Source organism: Lineus longissimus, chromosome 17 (genome assembly GCF_910592395.1).
Source record: "Lineus longissimus chromosome 17, tnLinLong1.2, whole genome shotgun sequence".
Classification (NCBI taxonomy): Eukaryota; Metazoa; Nemertea; class Pilidiophora; order Heteronemertea; family Lineidae; genus Lineus; species Lineus longissimus.
In genome coordinates, this window is record NC_088324.1 from 4,075,513 (window position 1) to 4,093,680 (window position 18,168).

Sequence of the window (18,168 nt, forward strand, 5' to 3'; positions counted from 1 at the left end):
ATGGATGTGACATGACTTTCTTCCCGCAAAGACAACTTTGTCTTGGTTGGTCACCTCCAAGATAGGACCAAATCAAAGTCATTGACAAAATCCAGGTACAATATTGTCACATGCAGAGAGCACAGCTTGTCTCGGGTCTCCTTCTATGTCCTGGATGAGACAAGACAGGTCACCTTCATAGGAAGAGCACTTGGCTTTGTGTTTTCCAGTCAAGATTTAAAACAACACGAAAATTTAACTTGAACAAGAATGTTTTATTGACAAAGGGATAAATAAATAAAACAACAATTTGGACGGAGATATGAAATTCAAAACACTTTTAACATGGCAATGAATTGGATGCCAAGTTTGGATAAATGACATGAGTGCCCTCATCTGGGGTAAAACACAGACTCAATGGTTTCATTCCATCAACCCCCCCCCCCCACACACACACGCACACGCACACGCATACGTGTATATGGTGTCGAACGGGGACGTGCGTCTCAAGCAGCCGAATGGGGACTTCTTTATTTAAAGGTCTATGCCAACGATGTTTGAAAGGCATTATCTCTGATCATTTACAAGTAGCCATAGCAACTTGGATTACCAGTACATGCAATTTCACCAAATCCGTATTTTGTTGTCAAACTGGGGCCACACCTCAACACACCTTTCATCAACCCCTTCGTTAGGAAATGGGGACTCACCAGCACATGTGAAAGTTAAGTCAAACGAGGACTGCCTACAAAATCCAGCAGGCATATAGATTTGCCAAAGAAAGTGCTCCTACTTTTGCCTAGCGATATGAGGCTTTGTGGTTTTCTAAAACACTAAAATAGTGCATATGGAGAAACAGGTGATTGGCTGGAATTTGGATTAGGCTACAGGAGCATTTTCTACCAACTCCATTATACCTTTGTCATGTTTTGGGCTTTATACCAATAGGACTAGATTTTGTCCCCATTTGGATAGGATAAACCAAGAGGGTCAATGAGACTTACCATATCGTCGAACGGGGACGACTCGTTTTGTGATGACGGGCCACATATTCGTATTCAATTTTGTCTCTTATTGTCTTGGTCATAACCTGTCTTCATAAAGACAATATGTCACATCCAGATATACTGACATACATGTATATTCGTATTCAATATTGTCTCTTAATGTCTTGGTACAACATGTCTTCATAAAGATAAGATGTCACATCCAGATATACTGACATAATATTAGTATTCAATTATGTCTCTTAGTGTCTTGGTCACAACCTGTCTTCATAAAGATAAGATGTCACATCCACATATACTGACATTAGTATTCAATATTGTCTCTTATTGTCTTGGTCACAACCTGTCTTCATAAAGACAAGATGTCACATCCAGATATACTGACATGCATGTATATTCGTATTCAATTTTGTCTCTTAGTGTCTTGGTCACAACCTGTCTTCATAAAGATAAGATGTCACATCCAGATATACTGACATATATTGACATAATATAAGTATTCAATATTGTCTCTTAGTGTCTTGGTCACAACCTGTCTTCATAAAAATAAGATGTCACATCCAGATACGGTAAAATTCCCTCTGAGCTGTCGCTTGGTAGCAGTAATGGTGCCTCCTTTCTAAGACCACAAACAACACTTATGATAACCCCTTACTATTGAAATGGTCCTGTTCTGTTCCAATGATGAAATAATCATGAAAATCTAGCTTCTAACTAATTCATTAGACTACATACCTGTGGTTTTCGTTAGAGGCGCAACTGCTACCATGCGACGGCTCAGAGGGGATTTTACAGTATATTGAGATATAATCGCAGCCGAATGGGGACTTCTTAATTTAAAGGTCTATGCCAACGATGTTTGAAAGGCATTATCTCTGATCATTTACAAGTAGCCATAGCAACTTGGATTACCAGTACATGCAATTTCACCAAATCCGTATTTTGTTGTCAAACTTTGGACACACCTATTCATCAACCCCTTCGTTAGGAAATGGGGACTCACCAGCACATGTGAAAGTTAAGTCAAACGAGGACTGCCTACAAAATCCAGCAGGCATCTAGATTTGCCAAAGAAAGTGCTCCTACTTTTGCCTGGCGTTATGAGGCTTTGTGGTTTTCTAAAACACTAAAATAGTGCATATGGAGACAACTCCATTATACCTTTGTCATGTTTTGGGCTTTATACCAATAGGCCTAGATTTTGTCCCCATTTGGATAGGATACACCAGGAGGGTCAATGAGACTTACCATATCGTAGAACGGGGACGACTCGTTTTGTGATGACGGGCCACATATTCGTATTCAATTTTGTCTCTTATTGTCTTGGTCACAACCATCTTCATAAAGACAAGTATCACATCCAGATATACTGACATACATGTATATTCGTATTCAATATTGTCTCTTAGTGTCTTGGTCACAACCTGTCTTCATGAAGATAAGATGTCACATCCAGATATACTTACATTATAGTATTCAATATTGTCTCTTATTGTCTTGGTCACAACCTGTCTTCATAAAGATAAGATGTCACATCCACATATACTTACATTATAGTATTCAATATTGTCTCTTATTGTCTTGGTCACAACCTGTCTTCATAAAGACAAGACGTCACATCCAGATATACTGACATACATGTATATTCGTATTCAATTTTGTCTCTTAGTGTCTTGGTCACAACCTGTCTTCATAAAGATAAGATGTCACATCCAGATATACTGACATATATTAGTATTCAATATTGTCTCTTAGTGTCTTGGTCAAAACTTGTCTTCATAAAAATAAGATGTCACATCCAGATACGGTAAAATTCCCTCTGAGCTGTCGCTTGGTAGCAGTAATGGTGCCTCCTTTCTAAGACCACAAACAACACTTATGATAACCCCTTACTATTGAAATGGTCCTGTTCTGTCCCAATGATGAAATAATCATGAAAATCTAGCTTCTAACTAATTCATTAGACTACATACCTGTGGTTTTCGTTAGAGGCGCAACTGCTACCATGCGACGGCTCAGAGGGGATTTTACAGTATATTGAGATATAATCGCAGCCGAATGGGGACTTCTTAATTTAAAGGTCTATGCCAACGATGTTTGAAAGGCATTATCTCTGATCATTTACAAGTAGCCATAGCAACTTGGATTACCAGTACATGCAATTTCACCAAATCCGTATTTTGTTGTCAAACTGGGGACACACCTCAACAAACCTTTCATCAACCCCTTCGTTAGGAAATGGGGACTCACCAGCACATGTGAAAGTTAAGTCAAACGAGGACTGCCTTCAAAAGGAAAGAAAAGAATGAAACCAACTCCTAGAGGGAACCCAAACATCATTTTGATTTAGGAATTTAGGACAAAAGATTGCCGAAAAAGGTTAAGCACATTTACCCAACCATTGCCGCAATAAAGAAAAACAAATCATGTTATTCAGTTTTCCTAAGCTTTTATTTATTCAATTAAAATTAACACCATGAACACTAAGATGAGCTGAAAAATGGATCAAGATGAATGAACAGAGATCACTGACAGGTGATTCTTGGAGAAGAATGGACCACCAACATAAAAGTATGATTATTCATGTTAACCTGGATATGAATTGTTTCAAAGACATGACAGACTAATCAAAATACTACAACAGCAACAATAGAAACAGAGAATTGCAAGGTTGCTCAGCTAACATGTAATTGATACAGCATATACACAAATACATGGTATCCTCCTGTTGTAAGGTGAAGTTAGGACACACCCCCAATACCATGGCATTCATGTATATGGTGTCGAACGGGGACGTCCCCATTTGGCAATCTGTGCTATCCGGCCAAATGGGGACCCTCACCTTGTATGTGTTGAACCCACACTGGACAAATGGGGACTGTATTAAGCCAAATGGTGACGTACTTTTACACGGTGATATGAGTTTAAAGGGTGCCGATATTGCCATTCGCCAATTGGGGACGTCCCAAGATTGACAGGACCAGGTGGGCTGTGGTCCCCATTTGACACTGCAAACAATGACAAAGAAAGGTGTTTGTTGAATGGCCTCAATCATGTCAATGCCATCTTGCCATTTCATCGCCCAACCCTTGGCGTCATTGCATGCGGACCTTGGCTTGTGTGGGGGCCAATCAGATAACTTAACAGGTTGACTTCTCAGCATTTGGGGGCGTGTCTAACTTCACCATGTACAAACATGAGGATACAGTCATGACAGTATGAAGATATACTTGAATTGTGCGATTGGTTGCAAACCGAACGATGCACATACACTTTGCGTTTCAAAATGAATTATTTCAAATTATCTATTTACCACTGATGTCAAATTGCTTCAAAATACTACAAAACAGCACTCCTAATTATCCATACCTAAAGTGACCACCCGCCAAATGGGACGTCCAAACGGGACTTGTACATGCTCTACAGTGAAACACAAAAATACCCCAAAGAGATAGGGCAGAAATTAAGTCCTTGCTTATGGGTGTTACAGCGGGCACAACCATACTACCCAATACAAATGGGGACAAAATGTACTGTTTTTGTTTGTCCCCATTTGTAATGACATATGGGTGTCCCTGACTGCCACCTTATACATGTATGTGGTTTCAGAGTGAGTAAAGGATGCTAATCATGCCATTCACCAAATGGGGATGTCCCCATTCGACATGATGTCCATATTGAATAGATTTCAGGATGATACATAAAACAAAAAACAAAAAAATTTACATGTACTTTCAAATCCTACATTTAAGAAACATGTGTATGATAAACCAAACTTCCAACTGTATTTGACATAAACTAAGTAAGCCCAATTCAAACCATATACATGTAAAACATAATGTAAATAATCACCAGTGATTTCATCACTTCTGTATTTTGTTTTCTAACTGAAGTCACACCTCAACTAAACTTTCATCACACAAGAGTACACATGAGAAACGGATCCTACTGGGACCTTTTCGTTATCCAAACAAAATTCAAAAAATATGGGAATACTTATTAGTATTCAAACACATAATTACAGTAACATACTAACAATGTAACAAGCATACAATTTACACCGCAGTGCAGGACATCACAACTGATGCAATATATGCATAAAAAAGAGGTATTAGTAACACAGAACTGTATTAGTAGGCCCTATACACAAAACCAGAGCACTCTATACGTCAAAAATAAGAAATAGCAATGCAAATGCCTAAAACACCCTATGGAAGACTACCAGAAAGAGGGACGGAACCCAAAGGCTCGATGCAATTGATTCCAAAAACAACCAAGCCACAGGGCAATGCAGATCATTGGTGGGAATTCTGGAAGAGATTCTGAAATTCAAAAGGTTCTAATGGGACTTGAACTGGGGAAGTTCTGGTTACAATCTGACGGTCTTACTCTCTGAGCTATGAAGGCTTTTTTATGAAGGATGGCTGCCTAACGTTTCTCATCATATGTGAAATCTGAACCAGATTTAGTGTAGTCAGGTTTCACAAAAGGACGACAACAGGGAAACGAACAACCAGTCCGTCTCACCCTGCCAAGTTCAGAGCGACTTAAGTATGGTTTTGCCATTGCGGGTCACATATTACCTTGCCAAGAGACCTGAAGAGCAGGTTGATGTGAAGTTTTGCCACCAAAAGTAATTTGTCAGGGAAAACAAAGGAAGTTTGTTGGAACAGTTTACATGTGCATAAATGTACATGAAAATGTACACAAAGTCAAGAAAGTTGATTTTCTCCAAAATTTGCTTACAAATTTTTAAGCAATTTTCATAGTGAATACTAGATCAATTCCCAAGCATCAATTTTGTTGGATAATTTTTCTAAACTTTCTTTAAGTAAAAACTTGGTGTGCTTTGGCTGTGTGCTCCCTTGGGAAGATGAAAAAAGTTGGCCCCAGCTGTTGTGAAACAACATGGGGAGCCAATAATTATAAACGTCAGCACTCCAAAGTTTTGGTCGAGACTTTGGTCCACGATTTAAGCTTCCTAAGGCAAGGAAAAATTCCATTAACCACGCAGGTATATTTCATTATAAGCAAGGTACAGAACGTCCTATTCTGAGAATTTATTACAAGTAAACAAGTTGCAATTTTGTGCAAATAATGTTGTAAAATTGGGTCCAAGAAGCAAGCGGGTAGAATCACCGCCATGGTAACCGCCACAATGGGAAATAACGTCAGGGTGTAGCCAGGCGCTGATCGGCAGCCTGGATATGATGTCAGTAGAGAATTATGACGTCATGGAACTTGCAGTGTTAATGAAACCCATGTGATTATGACTGCCTCAACACCATTAGGACTAACCTTCAACTACATGAATCATGACCATGGAAACTTTGATATCCCAGTGGGACCACGTGCTTCCTCTGATGCCTCGTTGTGTATGCTGTTCAAATGAAGCAATGGAATATCAGCAGAAATTTGGCATTGGAGTTCAATGTTCAGACATGGAAAGTTTTCAAAATAAATTCAAGCGTAGCTGATTCTAACAGGGGTTAAACTCATAGACAGCCTATCACAAGGAAAATGGTATTCTTGGTATTTTGTTGCAACAGTCCATTGTCTGAATGACTTTCAGGCAGCTTTATATGCCTCCTTGATATAGCTGGCTACCATGACTGAAGGGCACATGGACAGAAATCTGTTTATAGGTGGAGCAGTGGAGCAGTGGTGGTCACAACTTACTTTCCGAAACTCAACATTCATTTCAACCTACATGCCGAACAACAAGTGCTTTACAAATGCAACGTCAATTAATACTGTTACCCAGGAATTTTGCATAATTTTTTTTTGCGGATTCTCCAATTTTGAGCCCAGACAGATGGCCCATGAATGCTTTGTAGAATGAGTGGAAGAATATTTGCAGCATACTTCAGTCTGCGGATCAGTGCCGACTGCAAATACCATCAAATTAATCACAAAATAAATTAAACACAAAATTTTCCTGGTTTACAGTACATGAATATGCAGGTTGAGTTCAATTTGTGGACTGAAAGATAATAAGGTCTTGTCTAACAAAAATGAGGCTGTATGGGAAGAGTCGGCACAAGAGCATCTCAGCCGAAGAAAACAACATTTTCGTCCAGGGATTAAACATGATACATTAGGTCTTGAATTTTGCCAGACAAACCGTAGACATTCTACAAATGTATGAACTTAGATTCAGTACAAGATATGGGATAACCTTCACAGTACAGCCATACAGGGTGTCCCAAAAAATGCACAAGCATACTTCCAATAAAAAGAGCTCTAACTCAATAGTACCATCAGCTAGAGAATCATTCTAAAAGAAAAATGAAATGGCCAGGGCCATTGTGCTCACCTCATGTGGAGGAAAGATGGATAAAGAGCATGGTATTGTGTCATGTAGTGTTAGGTTTGATGTAGGTCCAAGCAATTACAATTTCCCCAAAATGGCCAATTTACAGTACATTCGACCTCTGTGACCTTGAAAAGTAGGTCAAATCAAAGAAGACCCGGGTGACACATTGAATGGTTGTTAGAATTAGATGTACCTATGATATAAAATTGGTGCCAATCGGGCAAGTCATTACTAGGAATAATGGCATTTTGAAGAATTTAGGATTTGGCCCCCTCCCTGGAGGCCAAACGGCAAATCAGATCGCACCAAACTTCAGTACCTGAGATCACCTGACCAAGGGGTACATGTGTACTTAATTTGTGATCAATAGTCATTGCAGTTAAGAAACGTGCCATAGTTACGGCCTGACGGCGAATTTACGCCATTTGACCTCTGTGACCTTGACAAGAAGGTCAAATTAAAAACCTGTGTGACATATACTGTATGGTGGTTAGATGTACCCATGATATCAAATTGGTGGCAATCGGGCAAGAAGTTAAGGAATAATCACATTTTTAAGGTTTTTGGATTTTGCCCCCTGGTGGTCAAGTGGTGAATCATATTGGACCAAACTTAGGTCCCTGAGATCACCTGACTAAGGGGTAAATGTGTACCAAATTTGGTATCAATAGTCATTGCAGTTTAGAAACGTGCCATCGTTTCATCCTAACGGCCAATTTACACCATTTGACCTCTGTGACCTTGAAAAGGAGGTCAAATCAAAAACCCGGAGGATATATGATGCACCTTCGCTAGAAGTACCTACCATATTTTTTTCAAAATTTCCCGACTACTATTAAGGGAGATATTGCATATTTTCACTTTTAACGTTTGGCCCCCTGGTGGCCAAACCATGAAACGAATCGGACCGAAACTTGGTCTCCAAGGTGTCATTACATAAGGGTACATGTGTACCAAGTTTCAACTCAATAGCTCTAACAGTTACGAAACGTGCCCTGCTAACGGACGACGGACGACGACGACGACGACGACGACGACGACGACGACGACGACGACGACGACGACGGACGACGGACGCCACGGTATGGGATAAGCTCACCTCTGCTAAGAGGTGAGCTAATGAGACCTAGATAGCTCAATTCAGTCCAGTAATTTTCGAGGAATCTTCAGTTTTGTGAAGTAAGGTTTGGGTGTTTTTGATTAAAATCTCTAATTTTTCTAACATCAGTCTGATGCATGATGATAATGCTAAATGACCTCATACTGAGGCTGGACCATCTTCGCTTCATTTTAGGAGCAGCAAAGATTACTAGAGTCCCATTGAACAATCAGATGTTTTGTGACAATGGTTACATAACATTTAATCCCCTCATTCAAAGGATTATTTAGGAATAATACCATAGGATTACTTGTAACAAAAGGTCTCGACATTGGTTCACAAAAATGGCTGTCATATGGGAACCACTTGACCAAATCAAGCTTTCTTGGTCTCATTTTTCTTTCAAAAAGATTCTCCATCCGATGGTACCATTGATGTAGGGCTCATTCTTTGGGAAGTATGCATGTGCATTTTTTCCGGGACACCCTGTATAGGTTCAATGAACCTTTGCTTACAAGGATAGGTCACCTTAGGTGGCGAGGCCCTTGAACAAACTGAATGACTCATAATTACACAAAACCTGCACAACTTCGTGCATTGTACTGTGTACACAATGGCCATTTTGTGGAGTAAACCATTGGTGTACCTGATTGGTATCTCCACCTGATCAGATGCATATCATTTTAGAACAATTCTCCATGTATTAGAGTGTACTGTAATCATAGAACTCATAGAAGCCATTCTTCTGGGTGACAATATGGCAACAAGAAAAACCAAACTGAACCAGTTTGCCTGAAGTATCCTACAACAAATGTAAGGTCAGACAGTTTCTCTAACGCCAAATAAAATTCCATCTACGCTAAAACAATGCAGCCTTCTTTTTGGAAGTAATCTGGTACCGTACAAAATCCTTGATATTTCGCCAACTTCTTGTCCTTAAACATGGCTCCTTTTCCTGGGCAATCTCAATGCGGACCTTGGCTTGTGTGGGGGCCAATCAGATAACTTAACAGGTTGACTTCTCAGCATTTGGGGGCGTGTCTAACTTCACCATGTACAAACATGAGGATACAGTCATGACAGTATGAAGATATACTTGAATTGTGCGATTGGTTGCAAACCGAACGATGCACATACACTTTGCGTTTCAAAATGAATTATTTCAAATTATCTATTTACCACTGATGTCAAATTGCTTCAAAATACTACAAAACAGCACTCCTAATTATCCATACCTAAAGTGACCACCCGCCAAATGGGACGTCCAAACGGGACTTGTACATGCTCTACAGTGAAACACAAAAATACCCCAAAGAGATAGGGCAGAAATTAAGTCCTTGCTTATGGGTGTTACAGCGGGCACAACCATACTACCCAATACAAATGGGGACAAAATGTACTGTTTTTGTTTGTCCCCATTTGTAATGACATATGGGTGTCCCTGACTGCCACCTTATACATGTATGTGGTTTCAGAGTGAGTAAAGGATGCTAATCATGCCATTCACCAAATGGGGATGTCCCCATTCGACATGATGTCCATATTGAATAGATTTCAGGATGATACATAAAACAAAAAACAAAAAAATTTACATGTACTTTCAAATCCTACATTTAAGAAACATGTGTATGATAAACCAAACTTCCAACTGTATTTGACATAAACTAAGTAAGCCCAATTCAAACCATATACATGTAAAACATAATGTAAATAATCACCAGTGATTTCATCACTTCTGTATTTTGTTTTCTAACTGAAGTCACACCTCAACTAAACTTTCATCACACAAGAGTACACATGAGAAACGGATCCTACTGGGACCTTTTCGTTATCCAAACAAAATTCAAAAAATATGGGAATACTTATTAGTATTCAAACACATAATTACAGTAACATACTAACAATGTAACAAGCATACAATTTACACCGCAGTGCAGGACATCACAACTGATGCAATATATGCATAAAAAAGAGGTATTAGTAACACAGAACTGTATTAGTAGGCCCTATACACAAAACCAGAGCACTCTATACGTCAAAAATAAGAAATAGCAATGCAAATGCCTAAAACACCCTATGGAAGACTACCAGAAAGAGGGACGGAACCCAAAGGCTCGATGCAATTGATTCCAAAAACAACCAAGCCACAGGGCAATGCAGATCATTGGTGGGAATTCTGGAAGAGATTCTGAAATTCAAAAGGTTCTAATGGGACTTGAACTGGGGAAGTTCTGGTTACAATCTGACGGTCTTACTCTCTGAGCTATGAAGGCGTTTTTATGAAGGATGGCTGCCTAACGTTTCTCATCATATGTGAAATCTGAGCCAGATTTAGTGTAGTCAGGTTTCACAAAAGGACGACAACAGGGAAACGAACAACCAGTCCGTCTCACCCTGCCAAGTTCAGAGCGACTTAAGTATGGTTTTGCCATTGCGGGTCACATATTACCTTGCCAAGAGACCTGAAGAGCAGGTTGATGTGAAGTTTTGCCACCAAAAGTAATTTGTCAGGGAAAACAAAGGAAGTTTGTTGGAACAGTTTACATGTGCATAAATGTACATGAAAATGTACACAAAGTCAAGAAAGTTGATTTTCTCCAAAATTTGCTTACAAATTTTTAAGCAATTTTCATAGTGAATACTAGATCAATTCCCAAGCATCAATTTTGTTGGATAATTTTTCTAAACTTTCTTTAAGTAAAAACTTGGTGTGCTTTGGCTGTGTGCTCCCTTGGGAAGATGAAAAAAGTTGGCCCCAGCTGTTGTGAAACAACATGGGGAGCCAATAATTATAAACGTCAGCACTCCAAAGTTTTGGTCGAGACTTTGGTCCACGATTTAAGCTTCCTAAGGCAAGGAAAAATTCCATTAACCACGCAGGTATATTTCATTATAAGCAAGGTACAGAACGTCCTATTCTGAGAATTTATTACAAGTAAACAAGTTGCAATTTTGTGCAAATAATGTTGTAAAATTGGGTCCAAGAAGCAAGCGGGTAGAATCACCGCCATGGTAACCGCCACAATGGGAAATAACGTCAGGGTGTAGCCAGGCGCTGATCGGCAGCCTGGATATGATGTCAGTAGAGAATTATGACGTCATGGAACTTGCAGTGTTAATGAAACCCATGTGATTATGACTGCCTCAACACCATTAGGACTAACCTTCAACTACATGAATCATGACCATGGAAACTTTGATATCCCAGTGGGACCACGTGCTTCCTCTGATGCCTCGTTGTGTATGCTGTTCAAATGAAGCAATGGAATATCTGCAGAAATTTGGCATTGGAGTTCAATGTTCAGACATGGAAAGTTTTCAAAATAAATTCAAGCGTAGCTGATTCTAACAGGGGTTAAACTCATAGACAGCCTATCACAAGGAAAATGGTATTCTTGGTATTTTGTTGCAACAGTCCATTGTCTGAATGACTTTCAGGCAGCTTTATATGCCTCCTTGATATAGCTGGCTACCATGACTGAAGGGCACATGGACAGAAATCTGTTTATAGGTGGAGCAGTGGAGCAGTGGTGGTCACAACTTACTTTCCGAAACTCAACATTCATTTCAACCTACATGCCGAACAACAAGTGCTTTACAAATGCAACGTCAATTAATACTGTTACCCAGGAATTTTGCATAATTTTTTTTGCGGATTCTCCAATTTTGAGCCCAGACAGATGGCCCATGAATGCTTTGTAGAATGAGTGGAAGAATATTTGCAGCATACTTCAGTCTGCGGATCAGTGCCGACTGCAAATACCATCAAATTAATCACAAAATAAATTAAACACAAAATTTTCCTGGTTTACAGTACATGAATATGCAGGTTGAGTTCAATTTGTGGACTGAAAGATAATAAGGTCTTGTCTAACAAAAATGAGGCTGTATGGGAAGAGTCGGCACAAGAGCATCTCAGCCGAAGAAAACAACATTTTCGTCCAGGGATTAAACATGATACATTAGGTCTTGAATTTTGCCAGACAAACCGTAGACATTCTACAAATGTATGAACTTAGATTCAGTACAAGATATGGGATAACCTTCACAGTACAGCCATACAGGGTGTCCCAAAAAATGCACAAGCATACTTCCAATAAAAAGAGCTCTAACTCAATAGTACCATCAGCTAGAGAATCATTCTAAAAGAAAAATGAAATGGCCAGGGCCATTGTGCTCACCTCATGTGGAGGAAAGATGGATAAAGAGCATGGTATTGTGTCATGTAGTGTTAGGTTTGATGTAGGTCCAAGCAATTACAATTTCCCCAAAATGGCCAATTTACAGTACATTCGACCTCTGTGACCTTGAAAAGTAGGTCAAATCAAAGAAGACCCGGGTGACACATTGAATGGTTGTTAGAATTAGATGTACCTATGATATAAAATTGGTGCCAATCGGGCAAGTCATTACTAGGAATAATGGCATTTTGAAGAATTTAGGATTTGGCCCCCTCCCTGGAGGCCAAACGGCAAATCAGATCGCACCAAACTTCAGTACCTGAGATCACCTGACCAAGGGGTACATGTGTACTTAATTTGTGATCAATAGTCATTGCAGTTAAGAAACGTGCCATAGTTACGGCCTGACGGCGAATTTACGCCATTTGACCTCTGTGACCTTGACAAGAAGGTCAAATTAAAAACCTGTGTGACATATACTGTATGGTGGTTAGATGTACCCATGATATCAAATTGGTGGCAATCGGGCAAGAAGTTAAGGAATAATCACATTTTTAAGGTTTTTGGATTTTGCCCCCTGGTGGTCAAGTGGTGAATCATATTGGACCAAACTTAGGTCCCTGAGATCACCTGACTAAGGGGTAAATGTGTACCAAATTTGGTATCAATAGTCATTGCAGTTTAGAAACGTGCCATCGTTTCATCCTAACGGCCAATTTACACCATTTGACCTCTGTGACCTTGAAAAGGAGGTCAAATCAAAAACCCGGAGGATATATGATGCACCTTCGCTAGAAGTACCTACCATATTTTTTTCAAAATTTCCCGACTACTATTAAGGGAGATATTGCATATTTTCACTTTTAACGTTTGGCCCCCTGGTGGCCAAACCATGAAACGAATCGGACCGAAACTTGGTCTCCAAGGTGTCATTACATAAGGGTACATGTGTACCAAGTTTCAACTCAATAGCTCTAACAGTTACGAAACGTGCCCTGCTAACGGACGACGGACGACGACGACGACGACGACGACGACGACGACGACGACGACGACGACGGACGACGGACGCCACGGTATGGGATAAGCTCACCTCTGCTAAGAGGTGAGCTAATGAGACCTAGATAGCTCAATTCAGTCCAGTAATTTTCGAGGAATCTTCAGTTTTGTGAAGTAAGGTTTGGGTGTTTTTGATTAAAATCTCTAATTTTTCTAACATCAGTCTGATGCATGATGATAATGCTAAATGACCTCATACTGAGGCTGGACCATCTTCGCTTCATTTTAGGAGCAGCAAAGATTACTAGAGTCCCATTGAACAATCAGATGTTTTGTGACAATGGTTACATAACATTTAATCCCCTCATTCAAAGGATTATTTAGGAATAATACCATAGGATTACTTGTAACAAAAGGTCTCGACATTGGTTCACAAAAATGGCTGTCATATGGGAACCACTTGACCAAATCAAGCTTTCTTGGTCTCATTTTTCTTTCAAAAAGATTCTCCATCCGATGGTACCATTGATGTAGGGCTCATTCTTTGGGAAGTATGCATGTGCATTTTTTCCGGGACACCCTGTATAGGTTCAATGAACCTTTGCTTACAAGGATAGGTCACCTTAGGTGGCGAGGCCCTTGAACAAACTGAATGACTCATAATTACACAAAACCTGCACAACTTCGTGCATTGTACTGTGTACACAATGGCCATTTTGTGGAGTAAACCATTGGTGTACCTGATTGGTATCTCCACCTGATCAGATGCATATCATTTTAGAACAATTCTCCATGTATTAGAGTGTACTGTAATCATAGAACTCATAGAAGCCATTCTTCTGGGTGACAATATGGCAACAAGAAAAACCAAACTGAACCAGTTTGCCTGAAGTATCCTACAACAAATGTAAGGTCAGACAGTTTCTCTAACGCCAAATAAAATTCCATCTACGCTAAAACAATGCAGCCTTCTTTTTGGAAGTAATCTGGTACCGTACAAAATCCTTGATATTTCGCCAACTTCTTGTCCTTAAACATGGCTCCTTTTCCTGGGCAATCTCAATTTGCCTTTTTCCTGGCATCTTGCCACGGATGACATCCAGTTTGAAGAACTGGCTGGCAGCTACCCTCTGCTGGTCTGTCCATGGATCATTCTTCTGACCTGGAAATGTATACATTTATAGAGAAAAGATGGTCACAAAATGTCATTTTTCCAGGACTTAATTTATGCTTCCTTTTCTCTTGATGCATATTCTTTGAAAATGTGGTATTGAATGAAATGGTCCAGGGACAATGGACTCACATCAGTGACCATGCGAACAAGGCAAAAATACTTTTGAGTATTTTGGTGGATAGTCTGAGTAAGAAGCATTTCATAATCATGAAAAATGGCAGCGTTTTTGATCTATCAATGAGGAAACAGCAGGCTCTAAAATTCTGAAGTTTGAACTCTGTGGCCATGAACAGAATAGCCAAAAGAAAATCCAACAGGGAATGTTATAAAGCTTTATTAGAAGGATTGTGATCCTAGCTAAAGTAGATAAAAATTTTGCTTTCCAATTGCACCCTTTGGCAAAACAGTGAAAAGTTTTCCTGCATAGCGCCACAATGTGACAAGATTTTCAGGGGCGGATCCACCTCCTCAAGAAAGAGGGGCGCAAAGCCAAAAACGGGGGGGGGGGGGGTCAGGTGGCCGTTTTTAGGTGAAAATCTCAAAAAGAATCTGCATGACAAATCAAAATTTTCTTCAAAATAGAGGGGGCGCATGCCGGGTCCACCCCCTCTGTATCCGCGCCTGATTTTGAATACTTTTTTGTATGTCACTTTTCCTAGGGTAGGCCCATTCAACTAAAGGGAGTTTTCTTTGCATATAAATGATTGTGGGGTGAGATCAGCCACTTCCACAATTCATTCATCCCCCCCCCCCCCGCCCTAGCTAAGTTCAAATTTTTCGGACCAGTAATAAGGGAGAAAACGCATATTTTCATTTTTAACCTTTGGCCCCCTGGTGGCCAAACGGTGAATCACAGAAGGCCGCGATTTATTCTCTGAGTAGCGGTCACCCAGGGGTACATGTGTACCAAGTATGAGTTCAATAGCTTCAGCGGTTACAAAACGTGCCATGCATGTCTAACAAGGACGGACGACGACAGACGGACGATGTGTGATGGTAACGGGTCACCACAGGTGAGCCAAAAACCTTTAAAAAAATCAAATTACCTGATGGTTGTAAGTGATTTCTTTTCTGTCGACATTTGCCACGCTTTTTGACCAACTCTGAAAGATGAACAATTTGTATTAACGGAAATCCTGACAATATCAGGCCCTATGGAGCCCTCTTACTCTGGCACCCATAACAGGCATTAATACAGAGTGGGCGCAACCGGCATTACAGCTGTGGGGAGTGGCTTTATCAAATACTCCAAACACTCACAAGTGGGTTTTAAAAGATGAATGAGCCAAATCTCTACCATCTTGTATTATGGGTACATTCAACAGGGTGCTACCTCAATAATACCCAAAATAGTCAATTTTCGATTGGTAAACAGCCCCTTTAACTTAACAAAATCCCTTTGAAAGGAAGGATTAAAATCAGTGCTGCTCACCTCCTCCATTTGCAGCTTCTACTTCTCCTTCTCCTTCACTGTCACTGACATCTTCACCTTCACTTTGCTCTGCATCAAGTTCAACTTCTGAAAAGATTTAAAATTGAAATCAGAATCTACTAACTAACCTCTAATATGGTTTATTGGATCACACACATAATGGATAAAAGCTCCATCCAAACACTAATTATCATCCAGAAATTCATATCACCAATTGGATCTGGAAATGAAATATCTAATTAGGCTGACAATCTTGGATTGAGCGGGATATCAAAAGCAGCCTAGCAAGCACCAAGCCCAACACAGAAGAATTCAGGTGAAAAAATCCACCGCTCCTGTATTTATCAGCTTGAAACGAAAAATACAAATGGCTGACAGGTGGCCATCTTGGGAGGTCACCAAGGACGGCCTGCTGAAGAACCTTGCCCCAGTTGAGGCAAACCTATAAAAAATCAATCAGTGATATTTAGTAGCATATATGGATGAGATTCTGTAACTTTGCCGAAGCACTATTGTTGTAATCACTGGATACAAGGTTACAAAGGTTACAGTGTACATAGTACTACCCATGTCCCACCTTATCATAACAGTTGTATTTCAGTGCTAAAACATTAGTTTGTTTAGGAATTTTAGGCAGACCTAGGCCTGATTCTGGCAAAAAGGTAGGTGAGGTTAGGTATTTGCTAGGTCTGAGTTGTGCTAGCTAGATCAATTGATGGGAGTCGTTCAATGTGTTAAATTCAATTTTTATTTCATAAGGATTCTAGGAGTTCATTATATAACATCATTCAGTTCTATTACCATTATAAATTCGAGAATGTCAAAGGCAAAGAAACGCAAGCGGTATTTTGATGAGGATGGGCGTTTTGAAAAGGACAATGAGAAAGTGATATCAGCAATTAAGATGTGAAGGACAGTCTTTGTAATTTATATCAACTAACCAAAGAGGAGGCTGAACTCTATGTAATCTCTTGTAACCTTGGAACCATCCCCTTGTAACTCATGTACCCCTTGTAACCTTGTAAACGATATATTCCTTGTAACCAATGTATCTCTTGTAACCGATGTATCCCTTGTAACCAATGTATCTCTTGTAACCGATGTATCCCTTGTAACCAATGTATCTCTTGTAACCGATGTATCCCTTGTAACCAATGTATCTCTTGTAACCGATGTATCCCTTGTAACCAATGTATCTCTTGTAACCGATGTATCCCTTGTAACCAATGTATCTCTTGTAACCGATGTATCCCTTGTAACCAATGTATCTCTTGTAACCGATGTATCCCTTGTAACCAATGTATCTCTTGTAACCGATGTATCCCTTGTAACCAATGTGTCTCTTGTAACCGATGTATCCCTTGTAACCAATGTATCTCTTGTAACCAATGTATCCCTTGTAACCAATGTATCTCTTGTAACCGATGTATCACTTGTAACCAATGTATCTCTTGTAACCGATGTGTTCACACATCTCAATTTGAATTCAAAGCGCATTACTCAATCCGCTTTCCAAAGGGAATTGAGTAGTTTACATTTTAAAGAGAGTTTGCACATGCACTGACACGACTTTCTGTTTTCTCACAGGGCTATCGCATTTTCTAGTACATACAAATAATTTACACTGTTCATACTGTTTCTGCCATTTCACTGAATATCAAGTGCCGACGGAGAATAAGGAGAAGAATGGGAAGACTTAGGGCGAGTAAGTCTTTGCCTGCGTTGCATTTATTTCTTCTGCACGCCTGGTGCACTGAGCACGGTAACGGCGCATTACCGTTCTCTCCAAGACGGCTGCCAAATTTGCGGCCGATCGAGGTGATTACATTTTGCCCGATTTCTCCATTTCCAGCGCGAGTTATGACTTGCCAGTTGGTGAGTACATTTTTCGCTATGCTGTGTACAAGCCGCCTTGCAAAATTCCTTGTACTTTCTGAGTAAACAGCGTTGAAAACATCGAAGCGAGTGCACGGGGGTCGTA

The 18,168-nt window shown here is 40.0% G+C and overlaps 1 protein-coding gene across 1 annotated transcript in view; it reads right to left on the reverse strand.

Annotated features, from left to right (window-relative positions):
• Window positions 1-3,439: 3,439 nt before the first annotated feature.
• LOC135500969 (uncharacterized) overlaps window positions 3,440-18,168 on the reverse strand; it is a 31,881-nt gene continuing 17,152 nt past the window's right edge. The window contains exons 9-11 of the mRNA XM_064792688.1: window positions 16,188-16,274; window positions 15,802-15,858; window positions 3,440-14,743 (exon numbers count right to left, since the gene is read on the reverse strand). Of these exons, the coding sequence (XP_064648758.1) occupies window positions 14,535-14,743; window positions 15,802-15,858; window positions 16,188-16,274 (353 nt within the window). The 3' untranslated portion in view covers window positions 3,440-14,534. The remainder of the gene's footprint in view (window positions 14,744-15,801; window positions 15,859-16,187; window positions 16,275-18,168) is intronic.